At 48.0% G+C, this 23,112-nt stretch overlaps 1 protein-coding gene across 2 annotated transcripts in view; it reads left to right on the top strand.

Annotated features, from left to right (window-relative positions):
- Prosc (proline synthetase co-transcribed homolog (bacterial)) overlaps positions 1-9,350 on the top strand; it is a 30,580-nt gene extending 21,230 nt beyond the window's left edge. For both annotated transcript variants that reach the window (XM_005398413.2, XM_005398414.2), the window contains exons 5-8: positions 668-802; positions 5,475-5,617; positions 6,224-6,322; positions 8,047-9,350. In XM_005398413.2, coding sequence (XP_005398470.1) covers positions 668-802; positions 5,475-5,617; positions 6,224-6,322; positions 8,047-8,178 — 509 coding nt within the window. In that variant the 3' untranslated portion in view covers positions 8,179-9,350. The remainder of the gene's footprint in view (positions 1-667; positions 803-5,474; positions 5,618-6,223; positions 6,323-8,046) is intronic.
- The last annotated feature ends 13,762 nt before the right edge of the window (positions 9,351-23,112 follow it).

A 23,112-nucleotide genomic window follows, 5' to 3' on the forward strand; every position in this document is an offset into this window, starting at 1 on the left:
TATATATATATATATATATATGGACCAAACACTTGCCCAGTGTGCATGAGGCCCTGGGTTCCATCCGCAGCACCACAAATAAAAAGAACATAGGAGGCCTCCTGCCTGGAAGATGTCAGCATTCAGTGGATGTGGGCCGTAGACTGGGTGATGCCTCACTCACCGTTGTCCCTTATCTGAGGCAAGGCTGATACTGCATCTCACATGCATCTTTGAAAAAGAAGACGGCTTTGAGGACTTCAGTGTCTCACTTAGGTTTCAGTGTGTAGGTCACTCTGCTGTCCTGGTCACATGAGAACACCCCACCCCAGAGAGTTTAAGGCCATGGTGATATCACACCAGGTAAAACTCTGGTTTCCAGTTCTTCAGTGCCACCTTGACCTGTTCCTCTCGGTTGGAACTGAGATGTCATCGGGGCAGGCCCACTACGCAGAACCTTGCCATGTACCGGCTTCTCGAAACTTTGGCACACATTATGGGACAAGGACCATTAATGTCTGAATTCATACCAGCAAAACTCATGTTTGTCCTCTTAGGAGAACTAAGATTGAACTATCTTTTTCTTTTCCTGGGATATTTTTCCCTCTAGCAGATTGAAGACTTATTGTAATGTATCAGCTGTGGAAAGGTAAATGAAGAATAACACCTTTCCTCTTTCTCTTTATAGCTGTCCCCAACCTCTTCATGCTGGAAACAGTGGATTCTGTGAAACTGGCAGACAGAGTCAACAGTTCCTGGCAGAAAAGAGGTTCTCCGGAAAGGTTAAAGGTTATGGTCCAGATCAACACCAGTGGAGAGGAGAGTAAGTGACCAGACCTAGACTATAGATTTTCCTTCCCTGTGGGTGGCTGCAGTGCAGGAAGAACGGTGAGGAAAACAGCTCATGGGTGAGGTCATGGATAGAAGCCTTTAAGTCAGCTATTGTGTGTGATCTAGAGGTACAGCAGTGCACAAGCTAGTCCGTATGCAAGTCTTAAATACATCCTGGTGTCATATTTTAGTGAATACATCCTGATGTTGTATTTTAGTTAGTACATCATGTTGGCATATCTCAGTGAGTACATTGCGGTGTTATATCTTAGTGAATACATTCTGGTGTTGTATCTTAGTGAATACATCCTGGTGTTATATCTTAGTTATAGATCATGGTGTTAAATCTAAGTTTTGGGAAAAAGAGCCATCAAGAAAGGAGTATAACGTTGATCTCCAAAAAATCTCCGAAGGTCACCACCCTCCTGAAAGGGATTGTAGAGTCACATGTACAGTGTAGCTTAGGTCTTAAAATATTAGTGATACAGTGGGATTGAACAAAAGAAAGTCCACTGAAAGCCCTAGTCAGAGACTGTGGTACGAGGCTTGGGGTAGCAGCATAGTGTGGAAAGGAGCCTGGCCTTTGACAGACTGTGGGCTTGTGCTCTGTCACTTCCAGCTTAGTAACTGTCTTTCTACCTCACTATCTTGGCCTGGCAGTGGCATCACAGTAGTACCCACTTCAGAGGGAGTGGCAAGGATTCAGTGTGGCAGTACAGGCAAAGCTGGGAGCACAGAGCCCAGCACAGCTCACTTGATATCATTTTGTCAAGAATAAAAGTTTGAAAAAGCTGGGTGTGGTGGTGCATGCCCGTAATCCGAGCACTCAGGAGGCTGAGGCAGGAGGATTGGTGCAAGTTCAAGGCCAGCCTGGGCTGCAAAGTGAGCTCAAGGCCAACCTGAACTGCATAGCAAGACCCTGTCTCAAAAAGACCAAAAAAACGAAAAAAAAAGAGTAAATGTTTGAGCTGAGAGTGTAGCTCAATGGTAGAACACTTGCCTAGTATGCAATAAAATAAAGAAATTTAGATCAGGTGTTGAATAGACGAACATCAACATTTTCATGTCAGCTGTTTACTTGCTTACAAAACCTGAAAGAGAACATCAAAAATAAAACCTATGTGAACTATAATGTAAACACAAACAAAAGTACAATACAGTCTTTCGATTTTAAAAGATATAATATTAGCCTTGTATTTGGCAAAGAAAAACAAACTGATACTGCTGATGTCAACATTTCACCATGATAGGGAAACACTGATAGAGAAACCTTGGCAAAACAGAAGCCTGAGATGAAAACTACCACAGAAATAATGTTTGCTTCAACTGTCACACCCAAGGCAGTCTTCACACATGACAACTGCATGTTCCATACACGAGTATTGCTTACAGTGATAGCACATATGTGTTGTTTTCCTGTCCTTTCTTGTAGGGCACAGTTGACATCTTTGATATTTCCTTGTTGTCATAGTAGGTCTTTGTGATGCTGTCCCCTGTCTGTTCACTTGTTACCTCACCAGTGTGCTCTGCAATTTTTTCGCGTAGTTCCCTGGGCAGAAACGTTTTGTTGTTCCTCTGCTGTAAATGATCTCTTATGACTTCCAATCTCAATCCTCTAAGAAAATTTCTCTGTGGTATTTTGCACTTGTTATTTTCTTTGTAAACTATCAAAATATGTATTCCCCACATGTGTAGGGTCAAGTAAGACACAACCATTGGCCAGTGTTTTGTTTCAATAGTACATCATAGTTACTGCATAACTCATCAACAACTTCTCCTCCATCTTTGGTTTTGGTGTAGAAAGTTTTCATCTCAGGCTTCTGTTTTGCCAAGGTTTCTCTATCAGTGTTTCCCTATCATGGTGAAATGTTGACATCAGCAGTATCAGTTTGTTTTTCTTTGCCAAATACAAGGCTAATATTATATCTTTTAAAATCGAAAGACTGTATTGTACAATTCTCTGTTCTGAGATTGTGACATTTCATTTGCAGTTTCTGCTTTGTTCCTGGGTACAGTTCCTGCTGTGGTAAACTCATACTCTGTTAGCAAATGTAACCTCAGTCAGAAACTAGTAAACCAGTTGTTGAATGTAAGTTGGTTTGGAAGATGGGATGAACAAGTCTCTTCACAACATCATTTGGTTTGTTACTGTACAAATAAGGGTCTGATGGCTGAGTCCAGGGTAAATGTCTAAATTAAAAGCAGAAGTCTTTGCATCTACAAGAGCATAAATTTTATGCCATATTTTGACCCATTGCTTTTCCATAAGTCTTTTACATTCCTGCAGTTACTGTGAGAAACCCCTGTTAAATACATCAGATCTATGAATACTTTCAGTTCAGCTAGTGAGCTGTCATAATAAATACATTTTTTAATATGGGCACTGTGCACACATAACATTTTACTTGCATTTCCGCCTTTGTGTGTTTCGCAGCATCTTGTAACATTTCATCTATTAGGTTTCCAGCATTGAATGGCAATTCTGGCATTCTCTCCAATATGTTTCACCCCTGACAAGACTCTCACTATATTTTTGGACCTAATTCTAATCCTGGATGTTCCATTTGGTTATGTGGCCATTTTGCAACATTTTGACTAGTCAAATATAAACTCACATTGCTATTTTCTTTGCCATCTGAATCAAGGAGGTCTGCATTCCCTGTATCTCTATCAGTTGATTCTTGCTCCATTTCACTGTCACAGGAACTTTGACTCCCATAGGCAGCGTCAGAGTCATCATCATCATCATCATCATCATACACCCACAGCACTCTTCTATTATGAAAGCATGTATTTTATCATAATGGATCATCTTCATCATCCGTGCATGAGTAATCTGATGATCCACTTTTGACTTCCTCCAAAACTTGCAGATCTGGTTTTTCATGTGCCAGTCTACTGAATTGGGCTGCTTCTACCAGAAAAATCAAAAGAAAACTTTTTTTTTTTTAAATTTTAAAAATAAAAGGAGGAAAACATTAACAGAGAGACAACCTTTTACAAAATAGCAAAAGAACAGTACAGACAACAGAGTTACAAACAAAGTGGTAGGAAATTAACAGTGCTTGTTGTATTATATATTGATCTCTTCAAAGTGGTTTCTCATGAAAACATAGAGACATGCAATATTGATCAATCAAGGACTTATTGATAGTTTCTTTCAGCAAAGAAATAGAAGACAGTAGAACAACTATGTTAACTATCCTGTATATACATACATATAAAATTTTAATCCTGCAGAGGGTGTGGGTCTATTGAATCCTCTGTGATACTCAGATAAACATGCAAAACTAATTAGATGCAGCATAACGTGAGTAAAAATCCCATTTTGCCACTTTTGCACTTGTGCACACACCTTGCTGTTCATCATACCAAATAGGTAAACACATAGATCACTTCCTGTATCCCTCAGGAAAAGGTACTGAGATGCACAGCCAACTACTATTATGCTAAAGTAAAAATTTACAGTAGAAAAGTAAGGGATGGGTCTGCTGGACCCTGTGTTATGCTCCTTAACCTTGTAAAGCAGTGATGGCAAACCTTTTAGAGCTTTCAGGGATACAAACAGCCCACTGCAGCACTCATGCCATAAGTTTGCCACCATTGTCATGCAGTTACTGTATTAAGCAAAAAGCTGCTAGGATGTGGCACATGTGCCTGACACCAGTTACTGTTACTTTACTCTGTGTATGTGTACCTTGACTGTAGCTCATTACATTGTCAGTGCAGGTGAATCTGAAACTGACTCCAGATCATCTGTATTACATCACTTCTCCATGACTAGCTATAATTTGCCCTAATTAAAGATTGAAGTGAATGCTGCTGGCACCTCCATTTGATAAATAGTGGGGGGGACAGAATCCATGATCCATATAACTACATAACCAATGATCCTTCACTGCAGATCCCCCTGCCCATTATTAACAAGTTCAGTTAAACTTTGTAAATATATGTCAGAAGTATTTACTTAATATGTAATTTTTTGCAATTCCATTAATAAATTAATAAAATCATAAAATTAGTCAGATTTTTAAAAACAGTTCTCTGATTCATCTGGGATTTTGACACTGTGAATCTTCCTTGGGGTCCCAAGAAATGTAAGGATTTTTCTTTTTCCTCTCCTCCAGCTCTTCTCATCTAAAATCCTAAGAAATTCGTACCTGTAATCCTAGCACTTGGGAGGCTGAGGCAGGAAGATTGCCATGAGTTCAAGGCCAGCCTGGGCTACATAGTGAGTTCAGTCAAGCCTAGCCTGCAGTACTGAGACATTATGTCAAAAAAACAAACAAAATAAATAAATAAAATAAAATAAAATAAAATAAAATCTGAGATAGCAGGGCTGGATCTGGAGCTCAGTGGTAGAGTGCTTGCCTAGCATGCCTGAGGCTCTGGGTTCGGTCCCCAGCACTGCAAAACAAATAAATCTATCTGAGAGGATGTATTGTTCAGCTTTCCTGTTACTGAGACAGAAATTTAGAACCTGATCAAAAGGCATGCTTCCAAAGACCTCAGATAGAAAGTTACTCCTCCTTAAAATGTGAGGATATCGCTTCCTGAGGTCTTTGTCTGAGAGTCCCCTCCACTGTTACAGGGAGGGATGGCACAGACCCTCCTCTGGCCATTGAGGACATCTTGGCATACCCATCTCTGTTTCCTTTACAAAGGTAAACATGGCCTTGCACCCTCAGAAATGCTAACCCTAGTGGAACACCTGAATGCCAAGTGCCCCAGCCTGGAGTTCGTGGGGCTGATGACCATAGGAAGCTTCGGCCACGATCTTAGTCAAGGACCAAATCCAGACTTCCAGGTACTGTGGCTGAGGTGGAGGCGTGGGGGAGGTGGATTGTCTGTGTGCAAAAGAAGTGTCTCGGAGCCTGAGCAGCACAACACGCCTGGCCTGCGTCCCCGGCACCGTGGGAGAAAGCAGGCAGCGTTTCAGCAGATGCTATCATAGAGCCGCACACTGCATTCGCTGCAGAGCCATCCCCGAGGTTGCCTGTCTGGAGTGAGAGCCCTCTTCTGACCTCTTCTCGTGAGCAAAGGGGCTGAGCGGGTTCCCTCGACAGACTTGTTCAGCTCAGTTTGAAGTTGGCTAAGAAAATTTTTCAAAACAATGAGCTCTTTCTCCCTTTCAAATGACTTGAGTTTTGTGGTTGTGTTTTGTTTTATTTCTGGTGCTGTGACTTGAACCCGGGTCCGTGTGCGAAGTAGGCAAGCACTCTACCACTGGGCCAAGTCCAGTCCTGATATTCTTGGGAGCTGGGGATTTTAATAAAAACCCTTGCAGTGCCCTCTGGCAACCTTGACAGGCCTCTGAGTCCTGAGGAACGTGTGCTCCATGTCAGACGTCTGCATACCTGACAACTTCCAGGCAGGAATAAAACAGAGGCCGTCACCTTTGTGTTCCTGTCAGATGCTGCGGTCCCTGCGGGAAGAGCTGTGTGAAAAGCTGTGCATCCCTGCCGATCAGGTGGAGCTAAGCATGGGCATGTCCGGGGACTTCCAGCACGCGGTAAATGTCCCTCCGCAACCTAGGGTCCAAAAGGCTGAAGCAGGAACAAGCTTTTTGTGGGGCTCCCCTGAGTTGCCCATGCTGGCCTCAGACTCATGATCCTCCCAACCCACTCTCCTGAGTAGCTGGAATAAGCCAGATGTGGAGGCACACCCCTGTAATCTCAGCACTAGGGAGGCTGAAGTAGGAGGATCTTGAGGGCAGGCCAGCCAGGACTATTTAGTGAAAGCTGGTCTCCAAAGAACAAAAAGTAGCTAGGACAGATGTACAACTGGTAGGAATAAGTTTTTGGTGGAGAAATCTTTGAAAATACTCATTACAGAGCAATAGGGGATCCCAGTCACAGTGGTGCTCTATTCTGACATTTCTGCCCTTCTCATGCTTCTTTTTTGAAGTAAAATTTATAGAAATTATAGCCTGACACCTAAATTTTTTTTTCTTTTTTTGAGACAGGGTCTTACTTTGCAGTTCCGGCTGGCCTTGAACTTGCTTATGTAACCCAGGCTGGCCTTAAACTCCCAGCAATCCTTCTGCCTCAGCCTCCCAAGTGCTGGGATTACAGGTGTGCACCACCATGCCAGGCCTGACACCTAATTTTTAAAAACAGTATAATTCCTAAGTGTCATCTGAAGAAAAATAAGAAAATTAACTATTGTCTAGGGTATGGCTCAGTAGCAAAGCATACCCCCAGCATGTGCTAGGCCCTGGGGTCAGTCCCCTAACTAAAGAGAAAGAACAAGAAATCAAGTTATAATTCACAAAGGCATTTGGTTATGTAAATGCCAAGGCATGGTTGTGACAGCGATTCATCTGACACATAGATACTCCAGGAATGCAACAGTTCTATATGTAAACTCCCATACCCGACTTCCTAGAATAGGAAATAATTTCATAAAGTGCTAAAATAAAAGTATGTTTAATTTTTTTTTTTTATTTGTTTGTTTTTTTAGACAGGGTCTCACTATGGTCCAGTGTGGCTTCTTTTTTTTTTGAGCCCAGAGCTTTCACATTGAGCTACATCCCCAGCCCATTTTCTCTTTTGTTTTTGAGGTACAGTCTCACCGAGTTGCCCAGGCTAGGCTCAAATTTACAGTTCTCCTGCCTTAGCCTCCCAGAGTGCAGCTATAACAGGTGTGCATTACCACACTTAAATCAAAAGTTGAAGTATAGATTTGTGTTCCTGGAAAAGTTACCTACTAAAACAGTAAAAATTATTTGTGTTTGTAAATAAAATGGAGCTAGATCCTGTACTCACATAATTACAAGGAGCTTTTGTCCTCTATCTAACTATGGTGCACTAGGAAGGCACGTGGGCCCTGAGTGGCATGTCACTGTGTGGCATGTCCTGCACACCTCTGACGGCCAACATTCTTGGTAGCCCCAGCCCCATCCCATGGCCTGTCCGGTTGTCAGCATTGCCCGCTGCCCTGCTCGTGGAATTCTCAACCTCCCCAGCCACCTCAGGAACCAAGGAGAACTGCTTGTTTCCCGAGCGCCCCTCAGAAGTGTCCCTCCCCAAGGAAACCACTGCCCCCCAGCCGTCCGCAGCTGGTTTGCAGTACTCTTCATAGACTCAGAGCGCAGCACTGCGAGACACACCCTCACAGAACAGCCGAGGAGCACTCTGCGTCTGTAGAGTGTGTCTCCCGGTGCTGCACTCTGTCCGTGGACAGTAAGAAGTAAAAGTAAACTCAGTTCTTGATGTTTTGTCCTCTTGCCTGCAGATTGAAGTTGGATCGACAAACGTCCGAGTAGGGACCACCATTTTCGGAGAGCGGGACTACTCCAAGAAGCCCGTCCAGGATGAGACCACAGCAGAACTGAAGGCCCCAGTGGAGGTGACACAGGCGCACTGAGCCAAGGCCAGCCGGGGCGACTGGCTATGCACGAATGAAGTGTTCGTTGTGGCAGCCCCCACTTCACTGCCCAGCTGTTCCCTCCTGTGACCTGGACAGTTATGGATGGTCACAGGTGTCAGCTGAAGCCACCTGTGCTTAGTCTCTGACGTAGGAGGCCTGCTTCAGACAGTGGCTTTGGATCAAGTTTGAGAACCCGGACTGTTCTGTAGAAACAGATGCCAAGTCAGTAGCCAGGATTCAAGTCCCATGTTGAACTGCCCAGGAGCACTAACCAATTCATGAGGACCTTTCCCAGGTTGAAGTGTGGGTTGCTGGTGCCTATAATCTTTCCTGTTGGTCACCCAGTCTGCTAGTAAATTCCCCACAGTGATGGTCACCTTTGCAGCTCTGGAGCAAAGTGACTCCTTCCCCCAGTACACATGGAAAGTGTTTCCTGCTATGGAGCAGCAGTCAGTAACTTCCAGCCATGACTCAAGTGACAGCTCCACACACAAATTGTTACTAGTGACAGTTTGTGTCATTGACCACTGTGACTGAAATTTTAGGGGTGACACTTTGTAAGTAGGACTTTGGCCTTTCTGATATCCTCCTTAAGAGACAAGACTTTGAGCTCTTCCCTGGGGGACCCGCCATGATGGGAATTTAATGGTGTGATGTCTTCTCCCGTAAGACCCCCCTTGCTGGTGATTTAGCAGAGGCCAGTGAAATCTCATCCTCCCCAGCAGCGAGAGCCTTCAGAGCCCGGTCAGCCACATGGTTTCAGCAAGGCGTCGCGCCACCAGCTTGGCTGAGGAGTGCTCTGTAGGCACGTTCACAGCCTCTGAGCTGTCTTTATAAGCCACAGTTTCACAGCTCTTCTTGATTGTTCGTTAATAAAGTAGCAAGATCTTCAAAGATCAGAAAGCACAATTCTCCAAGTCAATAAGAGCTTCAGTGTAAGTTATTTTCTAGGTAGCTGTTCCTCTTATTCGAGCACCAGTCTTTAATTTTATGAAATAACTTTGAGAACATGATGCTGCTGCTGAATGTAATTTTGCAAAACTTAACACCATTATGATTCTTGTTTCAAAGCTATAGTGTGATACTTCAGAGTCTATTAAATAAAATGTGCTTTTGAATTATACCATCTGTGCCAATTACAAAGCAATTAAAAGATTTATTTTCTATGACCTGGTGTAGTGAATGAATATGTGGACGGCATCAGAACCAGCAGCAGGCCGGGTGTGGTAGCGCACACTTGTCATCCCAGCACTTGGGAGGCTGAGGCAGGAGGATCGTTGCAAGTTCGAGGCCAGCCTGACCTGCACAGTGAGACCCTGTCTCAAAAAGACAGAAAAAAAAAAAGCAGCAGGTCGCCCTGCCGGGTAGCTGGTGTCCTCCAGCACAGCTTTGGCGTAGGGCTTCCCTTGGGCCACATACATAGCCAAAGCCATACTCTGGATGGAACAGGATTTTGACCTAGAGCAAGAACATGAAATCTTCATTTCAGGAATTACAAGATGAAGAGGCTCCGTCTTGCTGCAGTGAACTCCCCGGTTGCCTCTAGGTGGCAACATCGGCTAACCTGAGGGGCAGGTGCCGTGCCGCAGTGGGCACCTCACCCTGAAGGCCCTCGGTCAGTCAGTCCTGTTCCCTCTTCACAGGCAGGAAGCAGTTTCCCAAGTGAGAGCTGGTTGGCAGAACCCCACGGTGCTATCAACTGCCTGATTTCCTTGGCTAAGGGTCCGAAGGGCTACTGTGGGCTGCCCACCCCCACCCCCCGCCCCGGAGGAGTGAGACCATCTGAGCCCTAAAAGATGTCTCCAGCCTGTGCCTGGAGATTAAAAACAGGAGGGGTCCAGCCGGGGAGCTGAATCAAGCCTAGATCGGGAAGGCAGCGTATCCACATAGGACAGGATCCTGTGGAGGGAAAATCCAGCCAGGTTGGGAGCACTCCTTTTTTTATGTTTTTTTGTTGTGTTTTGTTTTAATTTTGAGACAGGGTCTCACAGGTTGCCCAGGCTGGACTCAAGCTTGTGATCTTCCTGGCTCAGGCTCGAAAATAGCCAATGTGACAGTTACGAGCCACCATGCCTGACCCGTGACATTGTCTTGTCACGCACAACAGGCAGCCAGTGGGTTGCTCTGTTTTTCATCAGCAGTGACAGCATCCAGGCAAGTTTCCTGCGTTTCAGCAGCACTCTCTCCGGGGTGAGCCCTGCCACATGGCCAAGTATCTTTTCCTGACAGCGTCGTTTATGGCCTGGATTCTCATCTGCCCTGAGACCTGCCTCAGGTTTGGACACCCTCCCCAAACTATCCATCAGGCTCTGTCTCATGGAAAGTCCCCCACAGATTCTATTACATTTTTTTTTTCTTTCTCTTCCTTTTGTAGTGGTGCTGGGGAATACAACCCCACTGAGCTACAGCCCTAGGGGGACTACTATTCTTAAAGTGACTTCTATCTCAAGTCATGCCCTACCCCTTTTTTAACATTCACAAGTTTGTTCTCAGAGGTCTTGGAGACCTGTAAGCATTCTCTCCTATATTCTTCCATTTAATCTCACGATAGCTGGTCAAGGAGTTTAGCATACTGTATTTGACTGAATACCTTCGTGGCCAGGGCCCTGAGACCTTTTTGAAGACAGAACATGTTGGTAATAGGGCAAGAAATAACCTCAGGAATGACTCCAGGCTGCAGGTTGGTCACTAAGCCACTGTGGGTTTTCTCTTGCTGTGCGGGGTGGGCCCATGGCCTCACAGATGCTAGGCATGCACTGTCCCTCCAGGCCACAGCCCAGCCCAACTCAAAAGCCTGTGTATTCTTAGGTGTGCAGCTTTCATTTCACAGAGCTGTACTGCTGTGAAAGAAGTATGCATTCTTAGTCGATTGTAATAGTTGAGAATTGACACATCTTAATGCAGGACACACTGAAACGGCAACAGCAGGGGCGAGAAGGAAGGAGAGAACTAAATGCATCGTGAGTGGGATTAGCCTTTCTTCCGCCCTCACAGCTCCCTGGCACGCACATCCCTCCTCCAGATTTGAGCTGTCCCACCAGCCCTGCCTCCCTGGGCTGCGCCAGCCATGAGTTCTGCTACTGCCCAAGGCCAGACACAGAGGAATGAGGTCCACTGGGACAGTTTGCAAACCCAAGCCATCCTTGTCCTTGGAAAACAAGTCATGCCTACTGAAAAACAGTGCTGCCTACCGAAGCTTCAGAGGAGGGAGGGAGGGCAGTTTCTGAAGGATTGCAGGGGGGCGGGGAAGTGTCCAGTGCTGCAGTTGGAAACCGCTGGCTCTAGGAGCCAGGCCTGTCTTTACCATGAAGTCAGCTGGATGCTGTTACATCAGCTTCCTGACTAAGAGGGGAAGAATCCAAGCCACCGTCCTCCAAAACCTTCCACGAGTCCACCCTCCCTCATGGAGTACCTAGGTGTAGAAAAGGACTGTTGTTGTTTTTTTTTTTTTTCCTTTTTAGTGATTCTGGGGTTAGAACCCAGGGTGTTGCATTTGCTAGGTAAGTACTCCGCCACTGAGCTACACCCCCAAGGCAAAAGAAGAGGGCTTTGTTTTCCACCCAGTTCTTTCTTTTCCACCCGTAGTACACAACAAGTGCGTACTAAGGCTGTGCATGACCGAACAGCCATTTACAAGATCCTTAAATTTAAGTTTCTCTCCTGTAATGATTTTGAGGTTCCAAGGAACCTTGGAGCGAGCACTTCATCTCATAAAGTCTGGGACAAGCCAGCAGCAGGGGCTCATACCTATAATCCCAGCCATTCAGGAGGCTGAGGTGGGAGGCTCACAAGTTTGAGGCAGTATGGGCACTGTAGCAAGATCCTGTCTCGTATTTAAATTTTGAAATGCTGTCTCAGAATTTACAGCATGGCACATGCCTGTAATCCCATCTACTCAGGAGACTGAGGAGGATCACAAATTTGATGCTAGCCTAAATTAAATAGAGAGCCCCTGTCTAAAAAAGGTGGGGCAATTGGATATGTAGCTCAGTGGGAGAGTTCCCCCACCATGAGGTCAATCCCCAGTACCAGAAAAAAGAAAACGTCTGGCACATATCAGCCAAATTGGCACGTGATGGGGAGGGAAAGAGAGACGTTTGACATCTTTCTTGTATTTAAAATACATTTTATGAGCTTGGGTTCGTGAGCTTTGCGATGTCCAGGAAGCAGATGCCTCTCTGGGCGCTGGAGGGCTACTCAGACGGCCCTGCTCATGCTCACAAGCTGGAACACCCCATGCCAGCTGCACGCTGGCGTCTGTCCCCACCCAGCGTCTGAGGAGCAGCGTTACTCTCCCGTTCAGAGCGCAGCTTGACCGAGCTGCCAGTCTCCAAAATACAATCAATGTGTGACCTTATTCTGCAGATGTCCCGAAGAAACAAGCACAACCCTGGGCCAACTTTGAAGCCAAAAAGGGAAGATGAGAAGTTGGGAGAGAGAAAGAGGAGGGAAAAGAAACTTGGCTGGACATGAAAGGTGTCTTGTCCGTCTGTTCCCCATTAGGCGCAATTCTCTCACAATCTGCAGCCTCAACATAATTCTCCTGACCAGAAACTCTCTGGAGAGATAGTGTCAGAGTAAAAAACAAACAGACTAGCGTCTTCTGACAGCAAAGTCACTTAAAAACCGATTGGGGGTGGGGGGAGGGGAGATGTCAGCACGTCAGGGGAGGGCAGTCCTCGAAGTAGGCCACATGTGGAGGTACATTCATAGGAAGGACCGGAAGGGGGTCCCCGGGGAGGAGTGCTACACAAGGGCAAGGGAGCTGCAAGAAGCAAGAGGCCCAGGTTGTCTGTCTCAGCATCTGCCCTGTCTGGCTTTTCCAACTGAGAACCCAACAGTAAAACCCATGGCAGCTGGGGGTACGGCTCAGTGGTACAGCACCTGCCCAGCATGCATAAAAGGCCCTGGATTCCATCTTCAGCACCCCCAAAAAACAAACACTAAAACCCACTGTGCTGGATCTGCACGCTTGTCCTAATTTCACTTTCCCATTTCTGACAGCCAACAGCAGCTGAAGGCAGCCGTCCCTTAAGGGGCACAGCTCCCCAACAGGCAGCCTCTTTCCCAGCCCCTCTGACACCTTCCATCTAAGCAGCACAGCATTTGGAGGAGCCCAGGGCAAGGCTCTGCAGGGCTGGGGGCCGGCAGGGCGGGCCAGGGGACAGCTCCGTGCTCAAGTTTCTGGGACAGGCATACTGTTCTAGGAGAGACTTTTTTTTTAGGAAGAAAAACTAATCAGCAGAAAGAAGCAAGAGCTTACCCCTGCCTCTCAGACTTGTTTATTACTAGGATATCTGATTTCAGCTAAGGAAGCCGGCTCTGAAGCAAGGTTTTTATTGGCCGTGAGCAAGAAGAATTCAGGGTTTGCCTTTGATTTGGCTTCCCCAGAACATGCGGCACTGAAGAGTGCTTGCTGCTTTGATGGAGCAGCTCAGTCCCTGGGCCCCCTCCCAAATTCTCTGTTTTGGCAACGTGGACACAAATTCCCCTCGGAGGACGAGGGTAGAGCGAGGGGCGAGCGAAAGGGACTAGAAATGGGGGACGAAGGTGAGCAAGCCTTCAACTGAGTGAGGCGCCTGGCCCACCCCACCTGGAGTGAGGGCCCGGGAGGGCAGGTCTGCTCAGGAAAGGCTGCTTGAGGGCCAGTTGGGCTGGGCCTGATGGCTTCAATGTGTCGGGAAGATAAAGCCGGAGAGTGGAGAGGCAGCCTCTGCCAATAGCACTCCCAGGCTGGGACAGGCCCCAGGGAAGGGTGCCCAGACAGACTGCAAAGGCCAAGAGCTGCTGCGCCCCCTCACCCTGGCTGGGATGGCCTCCTACCTCCTGCTCCCCAGAGGGAAAGTGTTCCCCAACCACCTCTTTCCTTTGTCTTCAGCAACTCCCGTCTGCCTTTCCCTTCCACCCCCTCATCCGTTCTGCACAAAGCCCTGGAGACAGGAGAACCCTGTGGGAGGATGCAGGGGTGGGCCAAGCCTAGAGGCTGCTGCAGGGCCCGCTAGATTCAGGGCCATCAGAGAGGAACTGTGGGCGGGGGTGTCTGTGTCCCGCTCCCTTCCAGTCCCAGTTTGGAACTCAGCAGCGGTAGGTGCAGGAGAGCGCTGTGCTCTCTGGGCTGTAGGTCACCACAGGCATCGCTATGCGTGCTCCCTGTGACACGGCTCAGCTCGCAGTGGCGTGGGAGTCGCCAGCATGGCACTGCTTACCTGTGAGGCCCAGGTCCACCTTGGCAGCCCGTGTGGCCCTTGGCGTTCTGAGCAGTGGGAGGGACTGAGGAACAGGGCTCTCACTGTGTCTGCTTCAAGGTACCTGGTCATCCAACGGGTGTGCACAGTGAGTTCAAGATCCTACTCAGAGGAGGGGTGTTGCAGAAGTGGCCCGAGAAGTGGCCCATGCCAGGCCATCACACACTACACTCTTGTACATACACACACACACCGCCACACATATACACATACAGCCACACACAGGCACACACACATATAGCTAGCACATACACAAACATACATCGCATAACCACATTCATGTGTTTACAAATGTACACACACACACACACACACACACACACACACACACACATACAGGCGCGCGCACGCGCGCCATAGTGATTGCTCTAAGACTGGTGCAAGACTGCATGGGTGTGAAAGTCGGATCTGTTCCTTACCAGCCAGATTAGCTTAGGCCACACTCTCGGCACCCAGGTTCCTCTCCTGTAAGGAGGGGCAGTGTTAACAGCGGCACGTGTAGCTGTGACCACGCACACAGAGGGGAGCACAGAACAGAAGCGGGGGTCCTGCCCCCAGCACCTGGCCTCCTCTGGGAGAACCTCCTTGCAGAGATGGCAGAGCCTCGATGCACACAGCAGATAAGGACGGCAGAAAAACTGCCATGGCCTTCACAAGTGAAACCTGAAACTCAGGCTGAGGAGGAAGCAGAGGTAAAGCCCCAGGTCCTCAGGCCTCACTGAGGACAACTGACCCCCCAGACTCCAAGGGGGAGGCAGGAAAGCTCTGCTTCCCATACCTGCTGCCCAAACACGGAAAACCCAGCCCTCCCTTCGGTTCCCCTAGGCTTGGACCACTAGGCACAGGGCTGGGTGAGGCGAGGGCCTAGATGTACAAGGCCCTGGGTTCCATCCCCACCCAGCATTGAAAACAGTTCTGAGACTGCCGCATAAAAACAGCAAAATCAGCTCAAAGTAAAACCAAAACTAACTACTCTGGCTCCCACACCCTGGACCTCTGCACTCCAGCTACACACGCAAACTCCCTCAGCCCCAGGATTGGGGAAACGGAGATGCCACCTCTTCCCTGGGAAGATCCAGGGCCCTGAGGCAAGGGAGAGCCAGAGAGAACTGCTAAGAAAAGTAACAGCAAAGCCCAGAGAGAGGGAGGGGACCGAAGGGCAGACCGAGGTGACATGGAGACAGGAGGCTGGCTCTAAGCCCCCCACGCCCCCAGAGGAGGCTGCTTCAGAGAGCCACGGCTCCATGCAGAGGGGTCTTCCAAGGGCTTTCGACCCCCGAGCTGCTGGGCTGTTCACAGGAACACAGAGCGAGGCAGGCTGGCCTTGTGTTCCTGGGGTGCCTTTCTGAGGTCGCCCCAGTTGGGGCCATGTATGGCAGGGAAGGGCCTGGGATGGCCCCAGAAGCCAGTGTGGAAATCTATGCTGGGCTGCAGCTCTGAGGTACAGCTGAGTAGGGAGCCCCTGAAAACCAGATTTTCAAAGCTGTGGAGGACCTCAGGCATGAAGCCTCTGCTCTCAGGGCTGCCTGACTGTGGCCCTGGGGAGAGGGGGGGCGGGGGTGTCACTGCTTCCAATCATAAGTGTTTCCAAGCTGCTCTGCTCTTAACCAAACACAGGCATTACTTTGACACCAAATAATTTTTTTAAATAGGGGTGAGAGCTAGAAGCAGACTTTTGAGATTTGCCTCAGCCTCAGGGTTCCCACCACACACACACACACCTGGCAAAGGGGCACCCAGGCACCCACTCCGACCTCCCCAGATTCGGCCTGCCAAGCATGTCCCTTGCTGTTTGCATCCTGTCTCTTCTGTTTTGATGGTGCTGGGGATGGAACCCAGGGCCTTGGGCACGCTACCAGGCAAGTGCTCTACCCCTGAGCTGTAGCCCCGCTTTCCTCAGTTTTCCTCAGTGCTGATCTGGCCCTGACCCGGGGTCACGGCGAGGGCCTCGCACCTGCCACCCAGGGCACTAAGTGCAAGGCTGAACGTAGCATGGGGAGCAGGCATCCAGTGAGACACTCAGCAACTCCACCTCCTGAGGAAGAGAGGAAGGCGACCAGGCCCAATGAGAAAGGGGCCACCGCAACTATAGCACACGCATGCGCACATGCACACACTACTTGCCACTGAGCCTGGTGCCCTCCTCCTCACAGGCAGGGCAACAGAGGGCCTCGTGACACCAGCATAGGATCTCCAGCAGGCATGCTTCAGGGGCAGTGGCCTTGGTCCTCCACCACCTTCTTCTCCACCTCGCCCTCCTTCACCTTCTCTTCCACCTCGTCCTCCTTCACCTTCTCCTCCTCCTCCTAGCCCCCTAATCCCACCCTGGTCTTTCCTGTGCCCACCCCACCCTGGATCCACCTAGGATTGTCTCAGCGACCACACTAGCATAGAAGGAGGCACTTAGCACCTCAGAGGCTTGAAGGATGCCAGAGTCTGAGCCAAGAAGTGGGGACAAAACCAGGTACGTGTTTCACATTCCACTCTCAGACACATCCTGCATCCTCCCACCTCGCCTCCTCCCCTCCGACACCTCCCTTGCCCAGATGCCTGCTGTGATTTTTCCCCTGGGCTGTGGCGCCGGCCCTGCCATTCCCTGCACTCCCAAACATGTCCCCTGCAGTGGCTGCTCTAACAGAGAGGCAATTTCAACCTAACTCGGTCAGATTGCTCCACTTCTTAAACCCTCCTGGCTTCTCAACTCATCAGTAGAATTCAAAGTTCCTTTCTTACTTCACCTGGACACTGAGGCTGGATTCTTATATCTTTCCTTTCTGCTCCTTCTACCAACTTCTACCAAAGAGGTGTCCTCTTCTACCTCTTTGTCTTCTACCAAACAGTGTCCTCTCCCCTCTGAGAGCTGTGGTGCCAGTTAACCCCTGACAAGGTGGAGCACAGAGAGAACAGGCCAGAGACTCAGTGTAGGCCAAAAATAGAAGACCAGGAAATCAAGCTCCCAAACCAACGGCCCATCCTCTGTGGGTCCACAGGTTACCAATACAGAGCGAAGGAAATAAGGGGGAGAGATAGGCTGATAAAGGGGAAAAACTGACAGTATGGTGACACAAACCTGTAATCCCAGCAGGATGAAGGATAAAGAAGGGTAGGTAAGGTAGGGCATGTGCCCCCTCACCCAGCTAGGTTAAAAATATTGAGTTCATGGGTTTAGAACTGTCTTGTCTCCTTCTACTACAACTTCATGAAGCCACAGTCTGCCTAATGATTCATCACTACATCTTCATCACCTGAAACAATATCTGGCACATAGTAGATGCTCACTAAATCTCTTTTAGCTGGGCATGGTGGTGCATGCCTGTAATACTAGCACTGTGGTAGGCTGAGGCAAGAAGATCAAAAGTTTGAGCTGAGCCTAGGCAATTTAGCAACTTAGTAAGATCTTGTCTCAAACTAAAAAAAACAAAAAGCATCAAGGATGTGGCTCAGTGTAAAGGTCCTGGGTTTAATCCCCAGTACTGCAACAACAACAGCAACAAAAAAATACAAATACAACTTCCACATATACTAAACCTTCTTATCACTCAGGAAACTCCAGGATAGCCTACACTCTGGGTTATGAGCCAAGGACAGATAATCAATGTATATTTGCTTTTAGGGGGTGGAGGGAAATGGAAGGCAAGGGAGGGGAAGGGGATGGGATATGTACATGTACCAACTCCCTGAAGTGGATGTATTTATTGAGTATCACAAACAAATACTAATATACAGGATGGAACAATAAACATACATATCTGCATTAGAGCACACAGACCTACATCCTGTTACCAGCAGAACCCCCTACTCAGACAGGGTCAGTGACACTCAGGGAAGGCAGGTTTGGAGGCCACCCTTGCTCAGCTGGAGAACTGACCAGGATACAGTGCGGGCTCCTGCGATGTTCCAGCACCCACCTGACTCATACTGCTTGTCTCACTTCTGAGAAAACAGGACGGCAAGTGAGACGGCCTCCAAACAGGCCAGCTCTAGTGGGCTAGATAAGGATGCCTTCCTTCACTTTTACAAGGAAAGTGACTTTGAAACAACCCATTGCCTTTTATCTTTCCTCAGCCCTTTCTGTCTATAAAACTAGTTGTCTGCTCGGCCCCTGCCAGGGAATGAGATTTTGTGATGTAGAATCACAACATGTAAAAAAGAATAGTCACCAACAAAGGCCATTTAAGATCTCTCAAATGTGTTGTAACTGTGTCTTTGAGGCTTTATTGTACCCTGTTTCACTGGTGAGAAAACCGAGGCCAAAGTGAATAGAGTGTTACACTCAGAGTCCACGGTCCAACAGCCAGGGAACTGGAACCTGGCTCCAGAGCAGCTCCCAGAGCAGGAAATGTTTCTTCACCTGGAGAATGAGAGCAATCTCATTGGAAGAGCTACTCGGCGACTGAGGTTCATAAATTCAAACTTTGCCGGGCATGGTGCACACACCTGTAATCCCAGCGCTGGGGAGGCTGAGGCAGGAGGATCGCTATGAGTTCAAGGACAGCCTAAACTACAGTGAGATGCTGTCTAAATAAATAAATAAATAAATAATCAAGTTCTGCCTGGACAAGTTAGCAGGATCCTGTCCCAAAATGCAAAGTGCAAAGGGCTGGCTTTGCTGCTCTGTGAGAGAGAGCCCTGGGTCTGATCCCCAGGAGTACAAGGGGGAATGTGATCTGGGCTGTAAGAGACAGGGAAAAAATGGCCCTTCCTATGGGAGAAGCTGAGTTGCAGCCAGATGCTTTCTGGGTGGTGGAATCTGATCACCAGGCACTGGGTGGTATCCACAAACCTTGATTCATTCCATTACTTCTGACCCAAGGCGGCGTGCATCACCCCAGCAAGAACACTCTGCAAGGTACCAGCAGGACAGGCCCTTAGCAGTCCATGCACAGTGAAGAGGCAAGAACTGCCCAGGAGAGTCACCCTGGGGCTGGTCCCTGGCTGGTCTCCTTGCAGTCCTGAGGTGATGGAGCCCTGGAGAAATGCTACATCTGCACTGGTGATCCCATCTGGGCTAACCTGAGTCCCACCTGGCGGGATCCTGCCTCTGAAAGGTGACAGGGCACAGAAGGGAGTCAAAAACCCTAAGGATCTGGCCAGGTGTGGTTGCACACGCCTGTTATCCCAGCTCCTGGAGAAGCTGAAGCAGGATGATTGCAAGTTTGAACCTGTTCAATTTAGGGAGCCTCTGTCTCAAAACAAAAAAATAAAAAGTTTTGGAGATGCAGCTCAATTATCCCCTAGATTCGATCCCCAGAACCACAAAAAGAAGTAAGGAAGGGAGGGGGGAATAAGGAGAATATGAGGGAGGGAAGGAGGAAGGAAAGGAGGAAAAAGAAGCTTAAGAATTCAGCAGGGCCTGGTGCTGGGTAAAGGACACTGCAGTCTCAGATATCTCTACCTGTTTATGATCTTTGATCCTTGTATGCTCGTGTGTGTGTGTGTGTGTGTGCGCACGTGTGCATGCACACTCACATATGTGTGTGCACGCTTGTATGTGTGTATGTACGTATGGGTACAAGCACCTGTGTGCTAGAGATCTAACCTGGCACAAATGAACTAGGCATATGTCCTGCTATTGAGCTACCTACATCCTTAGCCCCAGAATTACAACCTTTTTTATTTACTCATTTATTTTTGCAGTACTGCAGCTTGAATCTAAGACTTCACACAGTGGGTTTTCTTTTTATTATTTATCCTTTTTAAAATTTTTTTTTCTTTTTTTATTTTAAAGAGTAAAAGAAGGATAACATAATAATAGGGGGGACTTAGCAAATTACAGACAAAATGGTAGGAAATTATCAATGGTTATTGTTTTACATATTGTTATCTACAAAATAGTTTCTCAGGAAAGCAAATAGACAAATAATAGTGAGTTACAGACAAAAGAGGTAGGAGATTATCAAGAGTTATTGTACTATACGTTGGTATCTTCAAAGTGGCTTCTAAAGAAAATAAATAGAGCTATACATGAGTGACCTATCGAAAAATCATTAACTCTTCTCAATGGTTGTTGTAGGAAACACATAATAATAAACATACTAAAATTTTTTTTTATCTTGAGACAGAGTCCTGCTAAGTTGCATACACTGGGCTCAAACTTGTAATCCTCTTGTCTCAGCCTCTGGAGTAGCTGGGATTACAGATGTGAAATCGTCCCTAGCTCTTTTCATGTTTGTTTTTGGTTTTTCTGTTTGTTTGGTTTTTTTGGGAGGTTGGTTTGGTTTGGCTTGGTTTTGGTTTTGATTTTTTGAGACAGGGTCTCACTATGTATTTCAAGATGGCCTTGAACTCATTACATAACCCAGGCTGGCCTGGAACTCACGACAATCTTCCTGTCTCAGCCTCCTGCATGCTGGTGTTACAAGCCTGCGCCACCAGGCTTGACCCCTAGCTCCTTTCTTGCATTCTGTGTTCACTCCCTTCCTTTCTCCTGGCTTAGTGGTGAAGTTCCTTGCAAAGTTTCTGTTTCCCTGGGCCCGCAGGGACTGAGCGAAGGGGATCCTGGCTCTACACCCAATGATGCTTCTGAAGTAGATGTTTTGAAGGGGCTGGCTCAGAGAGAGCCAGGAAATCCATGAGAGCAAAGCTCAAGGGAAAGCAGAACTCAGGGAACTGTGGAGAAAACTGTAGAGAATGACAGTAACAGTGTTGGACACTGCCACCGAGTTCCAACACTCAGACCCAGCTCTGGAGCTCAGGTGTCGCGCAGGGGACGGTGTATGGCTGATACACAGGAGGCCTGGGTTCAGCCCCTAGCACAGCAAACAACAACAGTAAAGAAGCCCGAGTTCTCTTGCTTATGAAGAGGCCTGGACAAATGGCTCATTCTGGTGCCTCCCCACCCCTCGGGTCCTCCTTACGGCCCCATGGGGGCTGCACAAGCTAAGTCCCAGCAAGGCGTTCACAGAGCCAGGCACAAGATCAGCACTCAGTGGCTGTCCGTCTTCTTCCCCGCCTCTCGGAGTGGTGGCTCTGACCAGTTTCAGTCTCCAAGAGGTCAGCGAGCAGCCACAGTTTTTACAAATTGTGCTTGGCAGGTGCAGTGGCACAGATGTGTAGCCGCAGCACTCAGGAAGTTGAGGCAAGTGGAACACCAGTTTGAGGCCAGCATAGGCAACTGATGAGAGGCTTGTTTCAAAACAAACAAGGGGCTGGGGATTTAGCTCAGTGGCAAAGCGCCTGCCTGGCAAGCGCAAGGTGGTGAGTTCGGTTCCCGGTACCGGAGAAAAAACAAACACAATCACACACCTGTAATACTAGCACTTGGGAGGCTGAGGCAGGAGGGTCACTCAAGACTGGAAACTCAAGATCAGGCTGGGCAACACAGTGGAAGCTTCCCTTTAAAAAAAAAAAAAAGAAAAAGAAGCCAGACACAGAAGTTAGATCTTTTGAGAGGAAGACAGCGCATGAGCTCCCAGGCCCTTGTGTGATAAGGTCTAGCAGAGATGAGATTAGACTAAAACTTTTGGTAAATCCTCTCCATAGCCCTAGTCAGTTAATTCGGCCTTTATTTTTCTCTCGGTATCTTATCTCAATCTCCACTGGACAGCCTGCCATCTACTAAAATGCATCTAAGGGGGAGAGGTAAAAGTGATTAAGGTGTCATATGAACACCTGCCTCTTTCCCAAGGTGACTGCAATCATTCTGCATTGCAGACAGACACTAATAAAAGAGAAACAAACACCAGAAGCATGTGGGTCTGTGTCTCAGGGTAAGGCACTTCCCTGACATGCACGAGGCCTGGGTTTGAGCCCAGCATCACCAAGCACATTTAAAAACAAAGTGTATTTCATTGGCCAGGCTCCCTACCCAGCCAGATCTTCCAAGGCTGGGAACTAAGTGTGAGTCACCCTCCCGGCTCAAACAAACCTTAAACTGAAGCTTTCATTTCATCTACTTTGGGGTCCCCCCACACCGCCAAGCAACTCCTGGACTCAAGAGATTCTCAAGTAGCTGGGACTATAGGCACGTAACATCATACCTGTGTTATTTTATTTGTAAAACAAGAAGACTTTGATGTGCAAGTCATTCATTCCTCTGTGCACCTCTGAGGTCTGATACCGGGGAGCATCCCTGGGAAAGGTTTTGAGTAGCCCAGTGTCCACTTCCCTGGACTTCAGGCTCTGTTGCGCTCAGTGTTCTCATTCATACTTACAAAATGGGAAAGTAGCTCCTACTCCACCCTGCCTGGGTGGTATAGAAGCTGAATATGAGGACCTTGGAACAGGTGTAGGGGTTTTGGTGCAGGGAGTGGGAGTATTTGTTTTGCAGTACTACAGATTAAACCCAGGGTCTGTACCCTGAGCTATATCTGGAGCCTCTTTGGGGTATTTTTTGTTTTGAGATAGGATCTCAATAAGATGCTAAATTGCCCAGGCTGTGTTCAAACTTGTGATCCTTCTGCCTCAGCCTCCCAGAGTGCTGGGATTATAGGCTTGTACCACCCCATGTGGCTTTTTTTTTTTTTTTAGACAAGGTCTTCCTGTGTAGCTCAGGCTGGCCTAGAACTTGCAGTCCTCCTGCCTCAGCCTCCTGAGTGCTGAAATCATTGGAGTGTGCCACCACACCCAGCCTACACAGGAGTACTATACACGTCCGCCCCAGGCACCTCATTCCCACCCTGGAGAACCCTGGCTTCATGATAATGTCAGAGTGGGTGGGATAGTTCAGTTCCTTTCTAGACTCTTC

Source organism: Chinchilla lanigera, unplaced genomic scaffold (assembly GCF_000276665.1).
Source record: "Chinchilla lanigera isolate Chin_1 unplaced genomic scaffold, ChiLan1.0 scaffold00062, whole genome shotgun sequence".
In the NCBI taxonomy this organism is placed as follows: domain Eukaryota; kingdom Metazoa; phylum Chordata; class Mammalia; order Rodentia; family Chinchillidae; genus Chinchilla; species Chinchilla lanigera.